The 21,656-nt window shown below is 38.0% G+C and overlaps 2 protein-coding genes and 1 long non-coding RNA gene across 5 annotated transcripts in view; 1 reads left to right on the top strand and 2 right to left on the bottom strand.

Moving 5' to 3' along the window:
• LOC5569928 (carbonic anhydrase-related protein 10) overlaps positions 1-21,656 on the bottom strand; it is a 194,701-nt gene that overhangs the window by 80,057 nt on the left and 92,988 nt on the right. The window lies entirely within an intron of this gene.
• Positions 9,004-9,888, top strand: LOC110677681. The gene is made up of 2 exons (XR_002501131.1): positions 9,004-9,149; positions 9,210-9,888. It is a non-coding gene; the product is annotated as an uncharacterized LOC110677681 (long non-coding RNA).
• LOC110677362 (protein ALP1-like) lies at positions 19,917-21,387 on the bottom strand. The gene is made up of 2 exons (XM_021848413.1): positions 20,906-21,387; positions 19,917-20,822 (listed from the first exon to the last, which is right to left on the bottom strand). Exons 1-2 carry the CDS (start codon positions 21,196-21,198, stop codon positions 19,955-19,957), a joined length of 1,161 nt encoding a protein of 386 aa, XP_021704105.1. The 5' UTR covers positions 21,199-21,387; the 3' UTR covers positions 19,917-19,954.

Here is a 21,656-nt window from a genome sequence, read left to right as displayed (position 1 = left end):
TTTTATTTTACTGAACTGTTCAGCTGTTGAGATTGCGGTGAAATTCACAGATTAAGCGAAGTATGCACTTCAACAGAAAAGTAATCGCCTATCTCGATGCGTGGAAAAGAAGAAATGGTCAAGAAAAGCATTTTTCTTTGATCTCAGTACGCACTTGAAAAGAAATGTCATTTCAAATAGAGCTTACTGTAGAAAATTTCTTAACCATTTCTTCCGCAGAAATTTTTACTTTTCTTGAGCGGAACAGCATACTTAGCTTTACTGTAAAATAATTTAAGTGTGGAGGAATTACATAATATTTTCAGCCGCATTTGGCTGTCTTTCGTTAGTTTTTCACTGTTGTCCTAATATTTTTAGCCGGTACTGTAATCTACAGCAGCATAATAAAAAAATGTAAAAAATATAATTTTATTTTTGCAGATTTTGTGTCTTGGTTTAGAAATAAGTAGAAAGTACGTTTAAATAACATACTGATAACATTTCAATAACATATTTAGGACGAAATTCCCATAACGTTTATACTACACCTTCAGAGCATATTTTCAACGTACTCACAAATAGGTTATATTTTAGTTTTATGACAATTACTATTACACTAAAATAACATAATTATAGCATAGCTTCTCTCCCAGTGGAACATGCTCATTTGATACGTTAGAGTAGCAGCTTACACAATTTGCAGAGAAAGCTGATGCAAGTTACGCGCAGAACAGTCACAAAATAAGAGAAAAAATGGCTTTTTCAGTCGTTCAAACGCGAAAAACAAAAAAAAAGCAAACCCACCTTAACAATTGTACCCTCTAAATGGGTAAGCAATGGAAGTGTCATGTGGCCACCAAGCAATTTTATTTCGTTATCGACGGACGAGCAGAGCACGCCAGATGAACGTACCTGGAAAAAGCAGGCGTGCAAAGTTGTTGGTCGCGCTAAAAAGTATAAGGAAGCGGAAGATGTTGTGAAAAAACTTGAGATGATGACCGATTCAGAAGATGCGGTTGAAATGACTCAAGGCACACGGGGAAGGCCGGCCAAGAAGAAGCCAAAATTCGAGACCAAAAGCTACGATATGGCGCCGCCAAAAATCAAACCGGTTTTGGTAAATTAGAGTTATTTGACCATAGTCATATTTTTTAACGAAACTTTCATTTTTCAGGCGAGAACTATCCCCCCGAGTATTGAAAACGATACGACGAACCCTGCTTCCTCGACTGTCCTTTGTCCAGTGGCGAGCAACTTCAGTGCAAGTGGAAGTACACAGGAACGGGAAAACGAATTACCTGCTGACGAAGCGGTCTTGTCAATGTCTGCAGTTAATCGTCAACAAAAACGAATGGATTCTGATGGTTCTTCTGCAGCACGTCTACAATCTTCCATTTTGGTTGGTAGCAACCAAGCTCACCCAATATTCGTGCCATTTTCCCAAGGAATTATTGCTAGTGGTCCTGAAGTTTCTAGTGAAAATGTGGTGAGTAGTTATTCTTCCGATTTTATTATTAACTCAAGTAAATTAGGGTCTTCATCAAACATTTTTGGGCTTATAAACCAGTCAATAATCTATCATAAACAATGTCCCTTGAGGCGAAGATGCATTAAAGTCAAACCTCGAATTTTCAAGCACACATGGTTGTCAGGTTCTCTAGATTTCTGCTCTTGTAAAATCGAAGTTTGGCTCCGATGCATTTTCACCTTAAGGAGAAACAACATAGAATCTAACTTCAATACTGCACCAAAACACCAAGAGCATTAATCTCACGAAGGATGCAACAAACCACAATGAAATTATTGTTTTAGCTTTATTAACTAGTAAAAGGCCTAATCAAATGTAATGTTGGTTTACTATTTCTTTAGTTTTGTGCCTCTGAAAAAGTGAACAGGAGTTCAACTTGGCTATATTTAAATTCTGAGATGATTTACCCTAATACACGGTGTATGCATCAATCAGGTGATTTTTGCGTGTTCCAATAACCGCTCATGTAAAAAAAAATTAACAAGATTTAAAAAAATGCCGATTTTAGTATACAGCCTTCTTGCTGTTGTAGCACGATTATTAGTCACTCCTTAATGATCCATAATAGTGTTACTACTGTACACGAGTTTTCAACCGTGTGTTTAATTTTGATTGTGTTTACTGAACACCCACTTTGAAAACATTTAAATTTCTATTTCAATGTTGAAAAATCATGAAATAAGCACAATCAATTGTAACTCGCAAGTCAGTCCTATCGGGTATGGTATGGAAAACGAGTTTGGAAACTTCTAAGCTCATTTTCTCGAAGCCATGGGATTGGTAGTCTTTGCCCTGCTTTAGTTTTCGTCAAGATCGGTATTTTTAGTGTGATTAGGCGAAGATTAGTGCAACATTATTGGAGCGTAGATTAGATTTTGACTTTACCTTGAGTGACCATGGTTTTTGCAGAAACGTCTGTATACGACCGGGATAGCTCAATATAGCAAAAATCGAAATTGCTCATACAAAATCATCCTTCCATGGTGGGAGCCTGCCATTCACATCCTTCCAACGCTTTTTATCCGATGTATTGATTCTTGAATGGCTGTCGCAGCGTGTGGGTGGGTGGTACTGTCACATATTAAAGGATAGCTGTATCACCCTCCTGATCTGGTGCACTGGTCATGGTTTGTAGTAAGAGAATCAAATCTACTAGAGCTGGGAATCAAGTTAAAAAATGAGATACTACTCATCTCACTCATCTAGACTGTCACCAAGCTTTTGCTGTAAATAAAATTCATCCTCAGAACATCAAAGATAACAGGTAAAAATAACTTACAGACTCCTCGAATTATTCTCCTTAACGCAGAGGAATATATTTTCTTGTTTTTGGATACTTTTAAAGATCTATTCTTATATTAAAATCAAGCAAAAAACAGCAAAACCTGAGAAGCAAAACCAATGACTACGGCTTGTTGTTTTGATCTTGTTAGGGAATTCACTCAGTCTGACTGTTGCACGAGTTCACTTTTTGACGATTGACCGGTGCCATGTTATTTACGTGGATTGATCGTGCATTGGTTCATAATTTTGACACTTTAGTGTGCCCCTTCTGTGTGAATGTTGCCTAGCAGAATCAAGCCCCGTTCAAGTGTCAAAATTTTCGGACCGAATGAATCCATCGGTGGCCAGAACGTCATGCACGGAAACGCAAATTCGCACGGCGAATTTTCTTACCTAAATTTTGAGTTTACTTCACCCAAAATTAAGTACATACACGCTAACTTTGGAGTACCCATTGAATGAGTTCCATGTACCCATTTTTATGAACAGTACTGAGTTGTCAAAAAAAGAGTATTTTTAGAATGTCATAAAAAGGGTATTTAATCCCCATAAAGCAGCATCCATTTATTACGTAACGCTAAAATTTGAAATTTCGGACCCCCTCCCCCCCCTTCGTAACGATTTTTGTATGAAAAATTTCAAATTTTTGTATGAGTTGTAACGCTTGAGCCTACCCCCCTCCCCCTAGAGCGTTACGTAATTTGTGGATGCCGCCTAAAGAAGCTTCCAATGGATCAACAATAATGGGTAGATAATACACATGATAGTCTAAGGAGCAGGCTCCGCCATTTTCCATTATATTCACCGTTTTAATTCTACAAAATCCGGAAATGGATCATTGAAGGTAGTTTTTGCAAGAGCTCATCGCATCAAAACAAAGGCGCCACTGTATATGGGATTAAGCATTGTGACAGCATTGCTGTTCTGTCAAACACACAAGGCTACGGTAGCGCTATCTATGCTTGCCATAGCGGCCGTTTTGGTTATTTTAATGATCCATGGTGGTGGCACAATAATTTTAAGAGCCTATTTTCAATACGCTGCAATGGAGAACAGAGATAGTTTCCGGGAAGGAGAAACGTTTTGCTTGAAGGATTGACAGTGGATCCATTGGAGAATCTACGATCGGCATTTTTATAATTCAAAAAAATATACGTAAATATGACGATAATATATGACCAAGACTTAACATAATAAATATGTGTTGTTTCATTCATATTATTCTATTTTTGCAATTAATTTTCTGAATGTCCTAAACTGAATCCTGTAAGGGACCGTTCAAATATTACGTAACGCCTTAGGGGGAGTGCGGGGGTCTAACATAGTGTTACGGTCCATAAAAAATTTTAAAACTTTCCATACAAAAGCTGTTACGTGGGGTGGGAGGGGGTCTGAAATTGATAAATTTTGCGTTACGTAATATTTGAATGAACCCTAAACTGAAACTGAATAGTTTGTATATGAAAAAATAGCTACAAAGTGTAAAAAATCAAAATTTGCCAATGGAATATTTTGAAACCTTTCGATTATGAAAATATAACCCAAATACTGAACTCTAGCGGAAAAAATCCGAGGTACATTCTATTTGCATGATCTGCTGGTTTAGACATAGCGTGTACCGAGGGATTTTCATTATATTTTGACTCTTTTCAAGTTTTCAAATTCACACATGTTTTATTCGACTTATTCGACAATGGGTATTTTTTCACCCATTAAAGGGTAATCGCAAACCACCGTGTAGCTCTGAATACACTGAGAACAGCGTTGCGGTTGAAAATACTATATCAGAGGGTTAAATTAAATACACAACGCCACTTGATTTGTGCAGACTAAATTCGCATTTATTTAGAATATATTGTGCATTCAATTTTACCATGGCACCATTTTTATAGTAAAAATGACTATATCATGGTTAAAAACTTGCAGCAGACCAGAATCGAACCGAGGATCTGGGGATTGTCAAGCGCGAACGCTAGCCGCTCGGCTATCGACGCGGTTGGATTGAGAGGGAACAAAACGCAAATAAAAAGCGTTCATGATAGCTAAATCGTGGTTGGAATAGTAAATTTAAAAACACGTTCATGGTTCTCATTACTGCAACGCTTGTTTCAGTGTAGGTAGTATGGACCAATGCACGAGTTCACTATTTGACGTTTGAGCGGTGCCGTGTTATTTACGTGACCATGGCAACAAGTGAATTCGGCACCGCTCAAACGTCAAATTAATGAACACGTGCATTGATCCATAGGCTAGGGGAAGTTGTCACCTAGCATGAATGAGGGATGAACTTATCGCTGAGAAAAAGTAGATTTTGTATGAAATTTGACAAGTATTTGAATGACAGATTCATCCTTGTTCACCCACTTCTCCTAGCCTATGAGCAGAGCTGGCAGATGATTTGATAGAAAATCTGTATGGGATGGTACACAAATTATGTCACGCTAAATTCCAACTTTTTTGACCCCCTCCCCCCCCCCTTTGTCACGTTTTTTGTATGAGTCCTTCGAAATTTTTGTAAGGCTTGTCACGCTTGGCTTGACCCCCTCCCCCCACCCCCCCTCGGAGCGTGACGTAATTTGTGCATGACCCCTATCCACCAGGATGGAAAATCTGTGTCCCATACAAAAAAAATCTGTGTCCATACAAAAATTGTTGAAAGAAAGTCTGTGTTCCATACAAATCGGACCTTTGTCAGAATACAAAAATCTGTGTAATACAGATAAATCTGTATATGTGGCAGCCCTGCCTATGGGCCCCTAATCATTCTCTCTCTTTCGTGCTGCCGTGAAATTAGTAATCAACAAGGCCAGTAAACGTCAAAATTGCATACAAAATCAAAACAATGCAGAGCTCAATTCGTTTAACGGCGAAAAAAAAACAACTCAATGCAAAAAAAATCTATCCAGCGTTAGCTTTTGAATCCGCAGTGGGTTTCAACAACTTAGATTTAGGTAAACTTGAAAGAACCCAAATTTGGCTTAAGCAGCGTCCATAAATGACGTAGAATTTTTTGGTAAATTTTTGACACCCCCTTTATTCCCATACCTAATACATGGTTCGTAGCAAAATCTTAGACTTCCCCCTCCGCTCTAAAATGGTACGTCATTTATGGACGGTCCTTTATCCACGGACATTCGACGCTGGTTCGGTGCGTTTCTCTCTGTTTTTGATAAAAATGCTGTTGCGAGAAAAGCAAAACAATCCAACCTTTGGCAAAAACAGTTTACCTATTTTTTGAGTTGACTTTACCCAAAATTAACTATATCGATTATTCTCTTAACCCAAAATCTCTACACGAAGACGGAATTCAACTCAATTTTGGGTTGTTTCAACGCAATTCCGTAGTTGAGCCCAATAACTCAATTTTCCAACGTCCCCACTGGGTAGTTTGGCTTTAATTCCAATAGAAAAATATACTCAATTTTGGGTTGATTTAACGCAAAATTAAGTTCTTTCGACCCAAACATAAGAAAAGTTGCATTTACCCAAATTTGGCTTATTGGGCCAAAGTACCCCCATTGGGTAGATGTAGCTCTCTCTATTTTTGACAACATTCGTGTGGGAGAAAGAGAAAATCGAGAGATTTTGGGTTGAAACTATAATCGATATACTGAATTTTGGGTAAAGTAAACTCAAAAATTAGGTAAAAATATTTCTCCGTGTAGGTATTCTCTCTCTCTTCCCCACCAATGTCAATAATAGAGAGATCTGTGTTTACCCAATAAGTAAAGTTTGGGTAAATGCATTATTCTCATGCTTGGGTAGAACGAACTCAATTTTGCGTTGAATCAAACCAAATTTAAGAAAATTTTTATGATGGCTTCAAAGGCAAAGTACCTAATGGTCTCACGTACGGGTTTTGCGTTGAAACAACTCAGGTTTGCGTAGATCCACGTTTCCGCGTACTCTAACTTCAGTTTGAAGAACTTATTTTTTGGGTAGTCTGATTTCTCCGTGTATAATTGATGTTGGGTAAAATAAATTTATAATTTAGGTTATTTTTTCCGTTTCAACTTTTTCTTAATTTGGGTTGTTTTTTTTTTGCGTGGATAGTCACTATCTGTCAAAATATCATACAGAATCAAAATAATCATTCGTACTGTCTGGTATATGTTTCGCAGAGTGGATCTAGATTGTTTACAGGCACTCTAATGTTTCGGTGTTACTTATTAGTCTAATAATTATTGTTTTGAATTTTGAATTAGTCTAATATTTATTGTTTTGAATCGCTATTTTTACCCTTTTATAACGATAAATAATAAGTATGATCTAAGTACAAGGCTTATCAGATGTATATTAATAGATGCTGTTTCTTCAATTCGCAGGTGAACAACATGGCTCAACAACCCAACATCTTCGGTGGAATTGATGGACGGCAGTATATAGCTTTAGACAATGGCTGTTATATGGAGGTTGTTGGCGACCAATATGACCCACTCGTCAAAGATTCTGTGTCTCATGATGACAATCCAGAATTCGAACCGGTACATGCGTCAGCCACTGCTACGAACACCGACTCTGACCTCTCCAAAATCCTGGTTGAACTGCAGAAGTTAAATGCCAGGTTCGACGGAATGGAACAACGAGTGGACCAGTTGGTTTCATTTGCAGCAAACATGGACAAGTTCATGTCCATGAAGAATTCCTCAACGATTATTTCCAAAACACGACCTGAACCAGAAGATTTTGAAGAAATCAGGGAGCTGTTGCCGATTATGAGTGAAGAGGAAATGCAAATGCTTGAACAGAAGCTCAAGAATAAGCAATTTGCTGATAAACTATTCAGATTTTTTCACACCGAATACAATCTAAACGGAAAACGCGATGGAAAATCATTTTTCAAGACGATCGTCCGGAGAATGGTTGCACCAACATTGTTGCAACCATTCTCATGGACAGGCGGTTCGCGCAAAACTCCTGATAACATAGCCTTCACTCCAAATCGCAGCTTCAGGGATACTTTTCAGTGCCTTGTACAATTTGTACAAAGAGTAGTTTTTGCAGCAGATATGGACCACACGTCTGAGCAAACGGATTCATGCTTTAGCCTTTTTCTACGCCAAAAAAAGGTAGAAATCGAGCGATTCCTAAGCGACAACTCGGCAAGGCGTGCTGCTGGCAGCCGTACGCGAAAGTCCAAGGAGTCCAGAAGTTGTGACAAAGCAACAGAGGAACGCGAGCTAGAAGATACCACGGGCCCCAACACCTTCATACTGGAAACCACTTCGGACGGACATTGCATGGATCACGACTTGTCTTCAGGAGAAGATGGTGATTTTGAATAGATGAAAGAATGAAGCTCTATTAGACTGTTTTGGTTTTTTTTATTCTGTTTATTTTCGAACTGGACTGCTACATGTATGTTTGAACATGAAAACTTTTGTTATTACTGTTATTAATCAGGATGGTCCTTAAATAAAGTATGAATGAGTGGTAAAAAGACTGATTTTGGTAATTTAATGTCACGACTGTTGATTTTGACCATTTTGCAAAGTAATTGTTCGGGTAAAAATGATTGGGTCTCACTGAACTCTAAATTTGATGCAAAAATATACAGTAAAGAGGATGCTACAGGTTTGCAGAAGAAATCGAAAAGATCTTTCAGTGTAACCCCATGTAATTCAATCTTGTCCAATGATTTGATGTGCGTTATATGTGTAACTGATACAATATTGCACTTCTCGGTCAAAACCCATCGATCGACTTCAGAATTAGCATCAATGCAAAAGTAACCAAAATCAACGAAGGAATAAATATCCGTTTCGTCACTATTTTCAGATGAATGACCATGGTACTTATCAGAAGGAGTTTTCGGCAGTTTATTTTTTAAGATAGGCTTATTAAACTTTGATTCGTCACACTTCTGATCGCTAGAGTTAGATTGCATTTCGCAGATGCGTCTTGCAACTTGAGCCAAAGGCAAATTTCCACTGCGAATCAAACGTTTTAGGTGCCGGCCAGAGTGGACGCGACTTGCGACGCGAAGCGGTTCGATGCGAATTATGACAGTTCGCGCGTCGACGCGCGTCTAAACGCTGTTCGTTTATATACAGCCAAAACAAACGTAGCATGCCAGAGTGCGCGCGAAAGCTTGCGAAGCGCAAAGCAATTTTTCGCGCGAAACACGACCAACCAGTGCATGCACTGTTTTTGCCGCGATATTCGCGCGGTAAGTTGTTTATTTTCACCATTTCTCAACTCGACATGGCAGACGTAAATACTCCTATTGAAAGTGAGCAGCTGATCGGTTCCGTTTTTCTTCGGAAAGAACTATGGGATCAAACGTCCAGAGGCTACCGGAACCGTGTTCTAGTGGACAATAGTTGGAAGGAACTTGCTGAAGAGTTTAATGTTCCTGGTAAGTTGGTTTTACAAGAATGATAAAAAAAATCACTAATCATGTCGATTTTTTTTACAGAAGACTATCTGAGGAAAAAATGGAAAGGATTACGCGATACGTACGGTAAGATTCTTCGTAATCTACCAGTGTCTAGATCCGGCGATCCGGGAGGTGAAAACAATGATTCCAGTTGGCCGTTCTTTAAGTGTATGGAGTTTTTAAGGAACCAAATGAAGCCCCGAAAAACATCCGGCAATTTAAAGCAGCCCCAACCGACGCCAACTGTGGAAAATCTTGAGGAAGGTGACCAATACGGAGAAATAGAAATGCTGGATGAATCTGCTGCTGAAGTTCTTGAGTCGCAACCAGGGTGGTTTGAAGTGCCCTCGAGCTCTGCTGCTGCACCACCATCTGCAAAAAAGAAGAAACACTCAAGGCACACTCAATCTGCACGAATGCTCGAGATTGAGCAGAGGAAATTGGAACTGCTTGAGAAAAAAACAGAGAGTGGTTTCAATCGCGACGAAGACGAGAGCTTTTTTAACAGCTTGTTACCACATGTTAAGAAACTGGACCCTGCAAAAAAGTTAATCCTTCGGATGGAGTTGCAGCAGGTCGTGTTCAAACATGTGTACAAGGATACACAACCAACACGAAGTGAAAGTGTCGAAAATCCGCATCAAGAATCTGAATATGATTTTGAATCACCCCTTGATTTTTCTCGATTACAATAAAATGGATATGTGATAACTGAAAACCTTTTTGTTATTGACTTTTTTGTGTACTGAGCTTTGGCATCATTTTTACATATGAAAATCCTTTGGACTCTGGTGGAGATCTTATGGTTCGGTTGGTTATCATTTGAATGGAACTTTGAACTAATGTTCTGTAACAATCCTTGAAGTTCAAGACTTTAGGATATTACCATGACTTTTATAGAACTTAAAACAAGGACTTTAACTGAGATTTTTTTCAAGAATTCTCGGAATATTTCGTTGTAATTCTAAAATTCTCATGAAATTCCTCTAATGATTTCTTTCAGTGATTTCACCAGTAATACTTCTGGGAATTGCTGAGAAATTTCTCATTAAAATTATTTCAAAAAATCATCAAGAGATTCCTCCACAAATTCTTCGTAGGTTTTCAGATGATTCTACAAGGTTATTCCAGAAATTTTCCCATGGAATTTGTTAGGATCGTTCCAAGAATATTTCTCTCAATTATTAATGCAAGAATTTCCGGGATTCTTCTAGGAATTTATTCCAGAAATTTTCCCATAGAATTTGTTAGGATCTTTCCAAGAATATTTCTCTCAATTATTACTGCAAGAATTTCCGGGATTCTTCTAGGAATTTCACAAACGATTTCTACAGGAAATCTGCAATCTTCTTTTACAGCTACAAAATGATTATACTTTTCTTGATCAACTGTGAACATAAGCAAAGGCGAAGGAAGTCATCCATTCCTTCAGGGAATATTGAAGTGATTCTTCTACGTATTTCAATTTATTTTTTTCATGGTTTCTTTCAAGGCTTTCTCGAGGATTTTTTTCCAGAAACTTATAAATAAATTCCTCCAATAGTTTCTGCAAGGATATTTCAACGCGATATTTTAGCATACTAGAAATTCTTCTAGTTTTTTTTAGGATTGCTATTACTATTCTTCCAGGAATTACTCCTAAGATTTTTATATAAATTCCTTCAGTAATTTATTCAGGAATTTTTAGTGGAAATTCTCCAGAAAATATTATAAACATTTTTCAGGAAATCCTCCAAGACATCCTTCAGGTATGTTCTTCAAAGAAATTGTCGCAGGAATTTCTCCAAAAACTCCTTAAGAGATTCTTAGGGCAACTTCACTGGTGAAATCATCAATTTTGTGATTTTTTTAAATATTGAATATTAGAGGGAGTTTCTCCACGAATTCCTCCGAGGATTTCCTTTGAAAAAATTGGCGACGTATTTTTCCAAGATTTGCTCCAAGAATTCTTTTTGAGATTTCCATCAGGAATTCCTCTGGGTATGTTGTCTAGAAATTCCTCCGGGGATATCTTCCAAGAATTACTTCGGGATTTCTTCCAGACATTTTCCTGGGATTTCCTCCAGGAATATCCTCCTGAAATTCTTCCGTGGATTTCTTCCAGGGATCGCTGCGGGGATTTCCTCCAAGAATTTTTCCGAGAATTTTCTCCAGGGATTTGCAACGAAAATTCCTCCGAGGATTTAGTCCAGAAATCCCTTCCGAGATTCCCTCTAGGAATTCCTCCGGGAATATACTACAGGATTTTTTTCGAGGATCTCCTCCAGGGATTTCATCCCAGAAATTCCTCCTGGGAATCCCTCAAGGAATTCCTCCGGATTTTCATTCAGGAATTCCTCCGAGGATTTTCTCCAGGAATTTGACCTGGGATTTCCTCCAGAGTTCCTCTGGGAAATTCCTACAGGAATTACTCCGGAAATTTCCTCCAGAAATTCCTACGAGGATTTATACCATTAATTAATCCGAGGATGTCCTCCAGAAATTCTTCCGGAGATTCTCTCCAGATGATCTTCGGAGTTATTCATGAAGGAATTTCAGAGGAATTTCCGAGTAGTTTCTGGGGGGAACTCTGGAGAAATTCCTGGATGAACTCCATGAGAGTTCCTGTAAACACTTAAGGAAAAATCCTGGAAGAACTCCGGAGGATTTCCAAAAGAAAATTCGGAGGGATTTTTGGAGCAGCTTCGGAAAAATTCTTGTAACAAATCCGAAGGAATTCCTGAGGAGTTCACGGATGAAATCCGTAGAAATTTCTGGAGGAAAGCCAGAATCATTCCCTGAATATATCTGGAGGAATTTATGGAGAAACTCAGAAAGAATTCCTAGAGGGTTTTCGGAATAATTTATGGAAGAATTTGTGAAAAAAAAACTTCAGAGAATTTCTATAATATTTCTTGGAGACACCAGCTAAACTCCAGGTGAAGCTCCGGAGGTATTTATGGGTGATTTTCTATCAATTCTCCAGAGTTCCTTCAGAAATTTCGCCGAACCTGTGGGCATTCCTTCAAAGCTCCTTGGGGATTTTTTTTTTCAGTTTTTCCGGAAATTCTTTTAGACTACCTACGGGAAATCATCTATATCTCTTTCTGGAATGTTTCCAGAGTTCTTCAGAAAATTTATACAAAAATTTCTTCAAAGTTCCTCCAGGAAGCTCCTCCGAGAATTCCACAAGGATTTCTTTCAGGAGATCTTCAAGAGTTCCTCCGGGAATTCCTCGCAAGTTCGTTCAGGATTTTTTTGAAGTTCCTCTAGATATTCCATTGAAATTCCTCTAGCAATTTCTCCGAAGTTTCTCCAAAAAATTCTCTCTGAAGTTCCTCCGGGAAACCCTTCAGAGTGCGTCCAGTATTTGCTCAAGGAATTCCTTCGGAGCTCCTCCAGGTATTCTTCCGGAGTTTTTTTTTCAGGAATTTGCCTGGAAATTCCTACAAGAATCCTGCTGAGAATTCCACCAGGAATTTTTCCGGAAGCTTCTGACGATACCGTTCCCGGCATTTCTTCCAAAAATTTGATTGGGATTTCCTTCAAGTATTCCTCAAGAATCCCTCCAATAATTCCTAATCCTAGTCCTCCGGAAATGTCACGTTGAATTCCACCAGGAGTTCCATTGCGTGGGAGATGACTGTGCAAACACCAAGAATTCCTAAGTCTGACAAAAATTCCTCGGGGATTCCCCCAGGAATATCTTCAGCTGTTTCGTCAGGAACTCTTTCGTAAATTTTACGGCATATTCGTTCGGTAGTTCCAACAAGAATTTCTATAGAAATTCTTCAGGAATTCAGCTTGCTGACAACAATTTCGCTTTTTCAGCAGAGTTTCCTCCAACAATTGCTCAAGAGATTCCTAGAGGACAGCGATTCCTTAGTTGAGCATTTCATTTTTTCATATAAATTCCTATGGGAATTTCTCCCATATTTTTTCCACGCATTACAGATTACTACAGCTCCAGGAACTTATTATGATTTTCCCCAAAAAAAATCTCCAAGAACCCCTCTTCGGATTTCAATAGCTACTATTTATGTTTTCAATAGCTACTATTATGTTTTCCTAAGGAATTGTTCTAGGAATTCCTCCAGAATTCACCAGAGATTAATTTGAGAACTCTCCAGAAATTCATGTTTTTGTTCAAACATTATCAAAAATATTCCATCGAATTTCCTCCAGGGATTGCTCTAAGGATTTCAGTAGGATATTCACGAATTCCGTGGAAAGTTTTTGTAGGAATTCAGGGAAGAGAGCACTTTGAGGAATGCAGCATGGAAAGGAAAGGTCAGGACATGATGAGGTTGGCAAGATTGCGCATGGACGAGCACTACTTTCAATTTCGAGGCGGGCGAAAGGAGCCCCTATGGCATGGAACGGAGCCTGTGGGGTATGAGGTCTCCCTCCACAGTATTGTGCCCTTCCTGTGCTACCCGGAACAATGGCGCAGGTGACCTTGTGTTTCTCCGAGATAATCGGTTGCCCTTCTTCAGTCTCAATGCTGAGGCTAAATAAAGGTAGGATTATAACAATGCTGTAATTTAGAATAAATTGGCACATTAAATTTGTTCTACACAGTGTATTCTGTGCTTTTCGCCTTTGGCGACTTTTAAGAGATATAAATCTTTTTATTTCGCTGCTGGTCTTTTTCGTGCTGAGATTGTAAGAAGCTTAATCCTGCCTAGTTTAGGTAGTGGTTACGGTTAGTATAACTCAGAAATTTTTTTAGCTTAAAAAAACAGCAAAGATCAATCTTTGCATACCCGTGCAAAATGCTACAGCCGAAGTGGTGTTAATTCAAGAACCTTACTTTCGTAGGGGAGTTTCCATCTTGGTAACCTTGTGGACACAGTTTTTGCTACTTTCAGTAAACATGACATGATGAACTCGCGTTTCATGCCTCATGTATACGTGCTCGTTGATAAAGCAATCCTTGCTACACTTATTTCTGAGCTAACAACCAGAAATGTATGTGCTGTCACAATTTATGTTGAGTTGACTGTTGTTGTCTTATGTTGAGAGTTGACCGTACTCATCATATCACCGTGCAGCTCAGATATCAATTTGAGAAGCTCCAGTCTGATCGAATACTTAAGTAGTACAGATCTTGGATTGGAAATCGTCCAAACTGCTTGGTATCTGCAGATGAATTCCTGATGGAATCATGGAAGTATCCATAGAATCCCTTGAGGAATCCCTGCGTGACTTTCTGGAGGAATCGCTGGAGAAGATTATGAAGAAGCACAGACAAACAGACGTAACACTTAGAACAAATTTCAATCAAAATCATAGTCATGGAGACATGTACGCCCAATGCTAAAATACTTGTGTTTGGCCGATGGGCCAACAGATGGCGATAGTGTGTAAACGTCAAACACGAACAAAAACGATGCGAGCGCTGCGGCTGGTGGATTAGCCACCTACAATATATTTAAATTGACCGTTAAAAAGGTGGTCGATGGACATCAATGAGAGTGTGACGTCTGTTTGTCTGTGGAAGAAGTCTCTTAATGAATTTCCGAAGAAGTCCTTGGGAGAAATAAAAAAAAAGTTTTGGAGGAATTCCTGAAGATTCTGGGAGATTCTCTGAAAGAATTTTTGAAGAACTCTCTGGAGAAAAGACTAGAGGATTCCTGGAAGAGGCATACCTGAACTAAACCCTAGAGAAAATCCTGCTGAGATTCGTTGAAGACTCCTTGTAGAAATTCCTTGAGGAATTCCTTAGGAGACATTCCTGGAGGAATCACTTGAAGTAATTCTAGACAAATATTTGGATCATACATTATTAAATCATCAAACCCCTGCAAAGACGTTTGGAGAAATTTACGTAGAAATTCTTGGAGTTAAGCCATAGAGCAATTGATGGGAGTATCTTTGGAAAAAAAAAATCCTGAAGGAATTCTTGAGTGAGTGACTGGAGTTAACTGCAGGTAATTTTCATGAAAACTTGTAGTGCTGCACGATTTTGAAACAGTATAAACGGTTGATGGACGAAAAAATATATTGGTTTGAATTTATAAAGTAATGTCTGAAATGATATGGAAATTTTTTCTAGAATATTAGAACTTATATTGGAAGCCCTGGATAAGTTTTAAACAAACTATGAATTTTTTATTTGTTATTCCAAATCGTCTCTGGCTAATCTTCCAGAGGAAATTTGTTTAGGTCCTTTCAGAAGCCAGGTTTAAGATTCCTTCCATAGCTGCAAATTACTGCAGAAAGTCACTAGTAATTTATTTAGAAGGTCTGTGAGATACTGGTCCAGATTTTCATCAAAGCTTATAAAAATACTTCTGCAAAAAAGTTAGCCAAAAAACTTTGATTTCCGAATCATACTATATTTGTCGTCATATCTATTTCTTGCTGTTTGGGTTATAAAAGCTAAGCGAATTTCAATATCATCAGATCACGAAAATAGTGACTTTAATGACCATTTTTCTGAAAAAGGGGCTATTTAGTGACCAGGTTGAAAAAAAGTGACTTCCCAAGTAACCACAAGCATTATAAGCATTATATAATTGCTACCAGCTCTGTAAGGTACAGTGGGGGAAGTGTATCAGTAGGGTAAGTGGATCGTTTGTCCATATTAAGCAGAACTACTTGAATATGTTGAATGTTTTTGCACCATTGCTTTGTTTTAGGTTATATTCTTACGTCCACACTGATACTATTGCAAAACTGGTATTAAACGTACACCAACACAATCAAACTTTTCAGCTGCAAAAATAAATTATTTGAAAATTGTTTTCCATCAGTAAAAACATCATTGTATCTCTGTCTAAAATCGAATAATAGTTGTTTTTTCAACACGTGGTGAGCATTTTAGTTCTTATTGAATGAATCACAATGAAAAATATGTGTTTTTTTTTTTTAATAAAATAAATAAATACTTTTTAATGGGATGGGGTAAGTGGATCAATTATTATTATCATTTATTGGCAGACTGCTAACGAGAATTTAAATGAGTTTTCATATCCGCAAATGTTGTTTCCCTTCAACTATTTTCATTCCTGGATTAAATTTGTCAAATTGATCATAGAAAATTTGAATCATTCCACCTATTTTTGGTACACTTACCCCTACTTTTTAATGGGGTGGAGTAAGTGGATCAATTATTATTATCATCTAATGGCAGACTGCTAACGAGAATTTAAATGAGTTTTAATATCTGCAAATGTTGTTTCCCTTCAACTTTTTTCATTCCTGGATTAAATTTGTCAAATTGATCATAGAAAATTTGAATCATTCCACCTATTATTTTTCATCTTTCTGGTATAAAAATATATAAAGGAATGAATATTGCCAAATTCAAATAAAACTTTTCATGGTTTATCAAAGCTGAGTTGCAAAAGAGCAAAATATACAAATTTTCCTATTGAAAGCATATTATCGTACCTTATTTGACCATATAAACTGTTCTAAACAGATGATACAAATATAATCATAAATAGATTAAAATGATTTCAGTTTGTTAAAAAAAGTAAATGTAACTAATATTTTCAAACACGAATATTTTTTGAAAACATTGCTAGGAATAATCCTACAATACTTCTGTATACATTTTATGTCTTCTTCTTCTTTCTGGCGTTACGTCCCCACTGGGACAAAGCCTGCTTCTCAGCTTAGTGTTCTTATGAGCACTTCCACAGTTATTAACTGAGAGCTTACTATGCCAATGACCATTTTTGCATGCGTATATCGTGTGGCAGGTACGAAGATACTCTATGCCCTGGGAAGTCGAGAAAATTTCCAACCCGAAAAGATCCTCGACCGGTGGGATTCGAACCCACGACCCTCAGCTTGGTCGTGCTGAATAGCTGCGCGTCTACCGCTACGGCTATCTGGGCCCCACATTTTATGTATAAAGGATGAATTTTCTCCAAATTATTCTAGTTAAAATGCTTTTTTTTATTCGAATTAGTGTTAACGCATGTATAAATATTTTTCATAATATTTTTGAGTGCTTCGTGAAGCCCAAGCAGGACAGTTCGGTTTTGCGTCGTCCAATAGATTTAGCTCACAGTTTCGCGCATGTTTTCGTCGCCGGAGATTTTTTTTCTTCTGTTTTGGAGCGTCTTGCTGGGTAGTGCTTCGTGAAGCCCAAGCAGGACCGTTTTTACATTCAGAAATGGAATAGTGAAAAGTGAAAAATGAAAAAGTGATTTGTTTGATTTGTGTCCTCAGTACTGTTGGTTTTTGGCCGCCCGAAGTTCACCGAACCATCCGGAAGTGACATGCAGCACATAAATTTAGAGAATCAATCCGGTGAGTTTGTTCCAGTATGATACTTTTTCTTTTGTGAGCCTTCCGGATCGTTTTTGTTCGCGTCGTGGAACTTCTGATCGTTTCTTGAACGGAAAATGTTATTTTCGGAGTTTGATAATTAGGGAAAGTGTACCAGTTATGGCCATAGTGGTTCCCTATTTGGCCATATGTGAAATTCTGATAACTTTCACATTTTAAATCTTTTTGAATGTTTGAACATCAAGATATATCTTAAATCTAACTCCTACAACAAACAAAAATTTTCAAAATTTGAAGAAATTAAAGTAATTACGTATGGCGAAATAGGGAACCACTATGTCCATAACTGGTACACCTACCCTATGTTCAGATTGCGCATTCTGGGTAGTGCTTCGTGAAGCCCAAGCAGGACAGTTCGGTTTTGCGTCGTTCGATAGATTTAGCTCACAGTTTCGCGCATGTTTTCGTCGCCGGATATTTTTTGTTTTTTTTTTTTTGTTTTTTCCTGTTTTGGAGCGTCTTGCTGGGTAGTGCTTCGTGAAGCCCAAGCAGGACAGTTCGGTTTTGCGTCGTCCGATAGATTTAGCTCACAGTTTCGCGCATGTTTTCGTCGCCGGAGATTTTGTTTTTTCCTGTTTTGGAGCGTCTTGCTGGGTAGTGCTTCGTGAAGCCCAAGCAGGACAGTTCGGTTTTGCGTCGTCCGATAGATTTAGCTCACAGTTTCGCGCATGTTTTAGTCGCCGGAGATTTTGTTTTTTCCTGTTTTGGAGCGTCTTGCTGGGTAGTGCTTCGTGAAGCCCAAGCAGGACCGTTTTTACATTCAGAAATGGAATAGTGAAAAGTGAAAAATGAAAAAGTGATTTGTTTGATTTGTGTCCTCAGTACTGTTGGTTTTTGGCCGCCCGAAGTTCACCGAACCATCCGGAAGTGACATGCAGCACATAAATTTAGAGAATCAATCCGGTGAGTTTGTTCCAGTATGATACTTTTTCTTTTGTGAGCCTTCCGGATCGTTTTTGTTCGCGTCGTGGAACTTCTGATCGTTTCTTGAACGGAAAATGTTATTTTCGGAGTTTGATAATTATGTTCAGATTGCGCATTCTGTCCGGGCGGGTGTAACGCAACTAACAATCGGTTGTGGATGCTTTTTAATTGTTCGATGACCCTGGAGGGATCGATCCTGCTTTTCGTATAATTTTGAGCAGAAAAACCGACTGTGTCCTAGGGTGTTTAGTTCGAACGCGCTTCCTTTCGTTTTTCGATTATCTAAAAATACAGTACCACCCAGTACAGTTTTTCAATGAGCACAGTACAGTTTTTCAATAGGCGTGATTTTTTTTTTTTTTTTTTTTTTTTTTTACGCGTATCGTTACACAATCCGATGACCCTGGAGGGATCGGTTTTGCTTTTTACTGGTTGTTGAGCAAAAATATTACTGCACAATCGACAAGCATTTCGCGAAATACTATTTATACTATAAATAAGCTATTGTTTTCTCTTTTGATTGCCGGCATTCAAAAGATTAATTTGAAAACGCTTAAACAACAAATATTTATGGTCTATCGCCAGCTTTCTAGGCGAATCCTGACAATATACCTTCCCCAACCTCCAACTCCGTAGCACTTATGAGGGTGTCGCTGAGTCGGTGGCCTCTCATTAAGTAAGTGCTACATCAACATTTCCTTCCCCTATCCCAAGTTACGGTAAAGATGGGCGTGGCCGGGAATAGCGATATTCATGCTTTTAGTATTCTTGTTTATGATTTGAACAAGGTATACTCCCCTGCCTTGTTCTTGAAAGTAGTCAGGATGAGATTATTAAAAAGAAACATGAATGTTGCTAGTATCCAATCTACGAAGTATACCGTAACTACGCTAACGCTAACGCATGTATAAATATTTTTCATAATATTTTGATAAAATAAAGCTGCTTTTTAATTTTTAAAGTATCAAAATGCAACAACACTATCACTAAAAATAAGAATGAGAGTAATATAATTCATACTATACATAATTACACCACATTTGTTTTGAGAATAGATATTTTTTATTGGTGATCCACTTACCCCACCATGGTGGGAAAAAGTGAATCATTTGGCGTAAATTTTCAAGTCCCTCATACTCAATACATAAGAATCAGAAAAATCGAAATATGTGACGATTTGAAATATATAGGTAAGTCCCTCATTTGTTATCCATAGAAAAAAGTTTGAATTACACTGTTTACATTAGCTGAACATAACATTGAAGTTGACTATTGATTTTTATGTATCCACTTACCCCACGGTACCGTATAGAGGATTTCTTGGATGAAGTTCTGTAATAATTTCTATTGGAACCCCTGTAGAGAATCTTAAAGAATGTGAGAATTTTTGGGAGTCATGAACGAATCAAATAAGGCCAATCTCTTGTTACTTTAAACACTTATTATTAAGATTTAAAATTCAGTAATAAAGATTTTTTTTATTATTTATTGTGTGTTGTTATTATCTGTTTCTCATGTTGCATGAATAAGTGTGTATTTTCAATAACTGTTTATATAGTTCGCTTCAAATAGTTTTACAATCTATTATTGCAAATGAAATCACGGAACTTATCTCGGACCTGCATTCCAGTTCTGCGATAACTATGATGGAAATTTGTTTTTTTCGGTTTCTCAGCATTTTCAAGAAATTCTTCGCCTTCTTTCATAACTTCTTCGTATCCTTCCATGTCGATAATTACGTTGTGTAAAATACAAATGGCCTTTGTAATCGTTTCCGCTGTTTGCACTTCAGTTTCGATAGGTTTCCAGAGTAGCCGCCATTTAGAATTTATCGCGCCAAAACTACATTCCACTGATTTCCTTGCTCTGGAAAACCTGGCGTTAAAATACTCTTCATCAGGACTACAGTCTCTTCTAGCATATGGCCGCAAAATGTGTGGTAGAAGTGGATAGGCTTCATCAGCTACTAAAACATGAGGCACCGATATGTTCGTCCCAGGGAGATGGCAATCAGGAGGAATATCCAATTCCCCGGATTCCATGAGTTTGAACAAAGTTGAAGATTTAAAAATGCCTCCGTCACTTTGCTTACCATACGAGCCAACTTCTATTGCGATGAATTTGCATTTAGCATCAGCAACTGCTTGAAGCACAATCGAAAAAAACTTCTTGTAATTGAAAAACATTGTTCCGGTGTTCGGTGGGCTTTTGATCCGGATGTGTTTTCCATCGATACTTCCAATGCAGTTAGGAAAATTCCACATCTCCCAATAATCCTTCGCGACGTTTTTGAACAACTCCTCGGTAGGTTGGGGCATATGCAATTCGTGTAATTTGTCCCATACTGCAAGGCAAGTTTCCTTTACGATTTCAGCTGCAGTTGATCGACCAATGCGAAAGGTATACGATAATGCATTGAACGATATTCCGGTTGCAAGGTACCTGGAAAATTGCGGTATACGTATGTACTTTAATTTTTTTTATCATCGACAGTAAACTGTGTTTCAAACAATTCAATTTTTTACCTGAGCGTGATAATCAGCTTTTCCCGCGGTGTTATCGGTTGCTTCACAAAGTTTGTCCACTGCTTTGTCAGACGAACTTGTATTTTACTTAAAATATATTCAAATGTCTCGATTTCCATACGAGTATAGTCGCGAAACTTTTGCGGAAAACCCAGAAGATCAGGATACAAATGATGATATTCACCGAAAATATTCCGCTTTTGATTCACAGGATGAACGCCATATTCACGAAATCCTCCGAAAAAATACTGCCGAACTTCGTCTGACATAAAATATTCATCATCCGAATCCATTTCTGCAATAATTTAGTTATATGATATTAAATAAACTGCATAAATTTTGTTTTGATTCAGTTTGACAGCACGTACGGTTCATCGGCTTTATTCGCGTTTACTCTGGCTATCATTTCGCGTTGAAAATCGCGTTCGCTTCGCTTCGCACCGCGTTGCTTCGCAAGTCGCGCCCACTCTGGCCGCACCCTATAAGACCATATAAGCGAGATTCAAATGGGTAAGCATCGAACGTGTCTAATGGGCCATATCTTATGACGTCGTCTACAAGGTGTGTCAAATTATGAATATTACTACAGAACATCTGAGTACCATACAGACATTTTATACCATCCAAGAAATCACGAATAAGGTTTTTGGCTATTTCGTAGTTTTCAGGTGTCTGATCGTGTCGTGAACATATCTGTACAGCACAAAAAAAGTTCAAGAAGTGTTCAGAAATGTCCGTGTTTTGAAAAAAC

Source organism: Aedes aegypti, chromosome 1, assembly GCF_002204515.2.
Source record: "Aedes aegypti strain LVP_AGWG chromosome 1, AaegL5.0 Primary Assembly, whole genome shotgun sequence".
Taxonomy (NCBI): Eukaryota; Metazoa; Arthropoda; class Insecta; order Diptera; family Culicidae; genus Aedes; species Aedes aegypti.
Note: the sequence above shows the minus strand (reverse complement) of the source record. Positions and strands in the feature narration are given on the sequence as shown.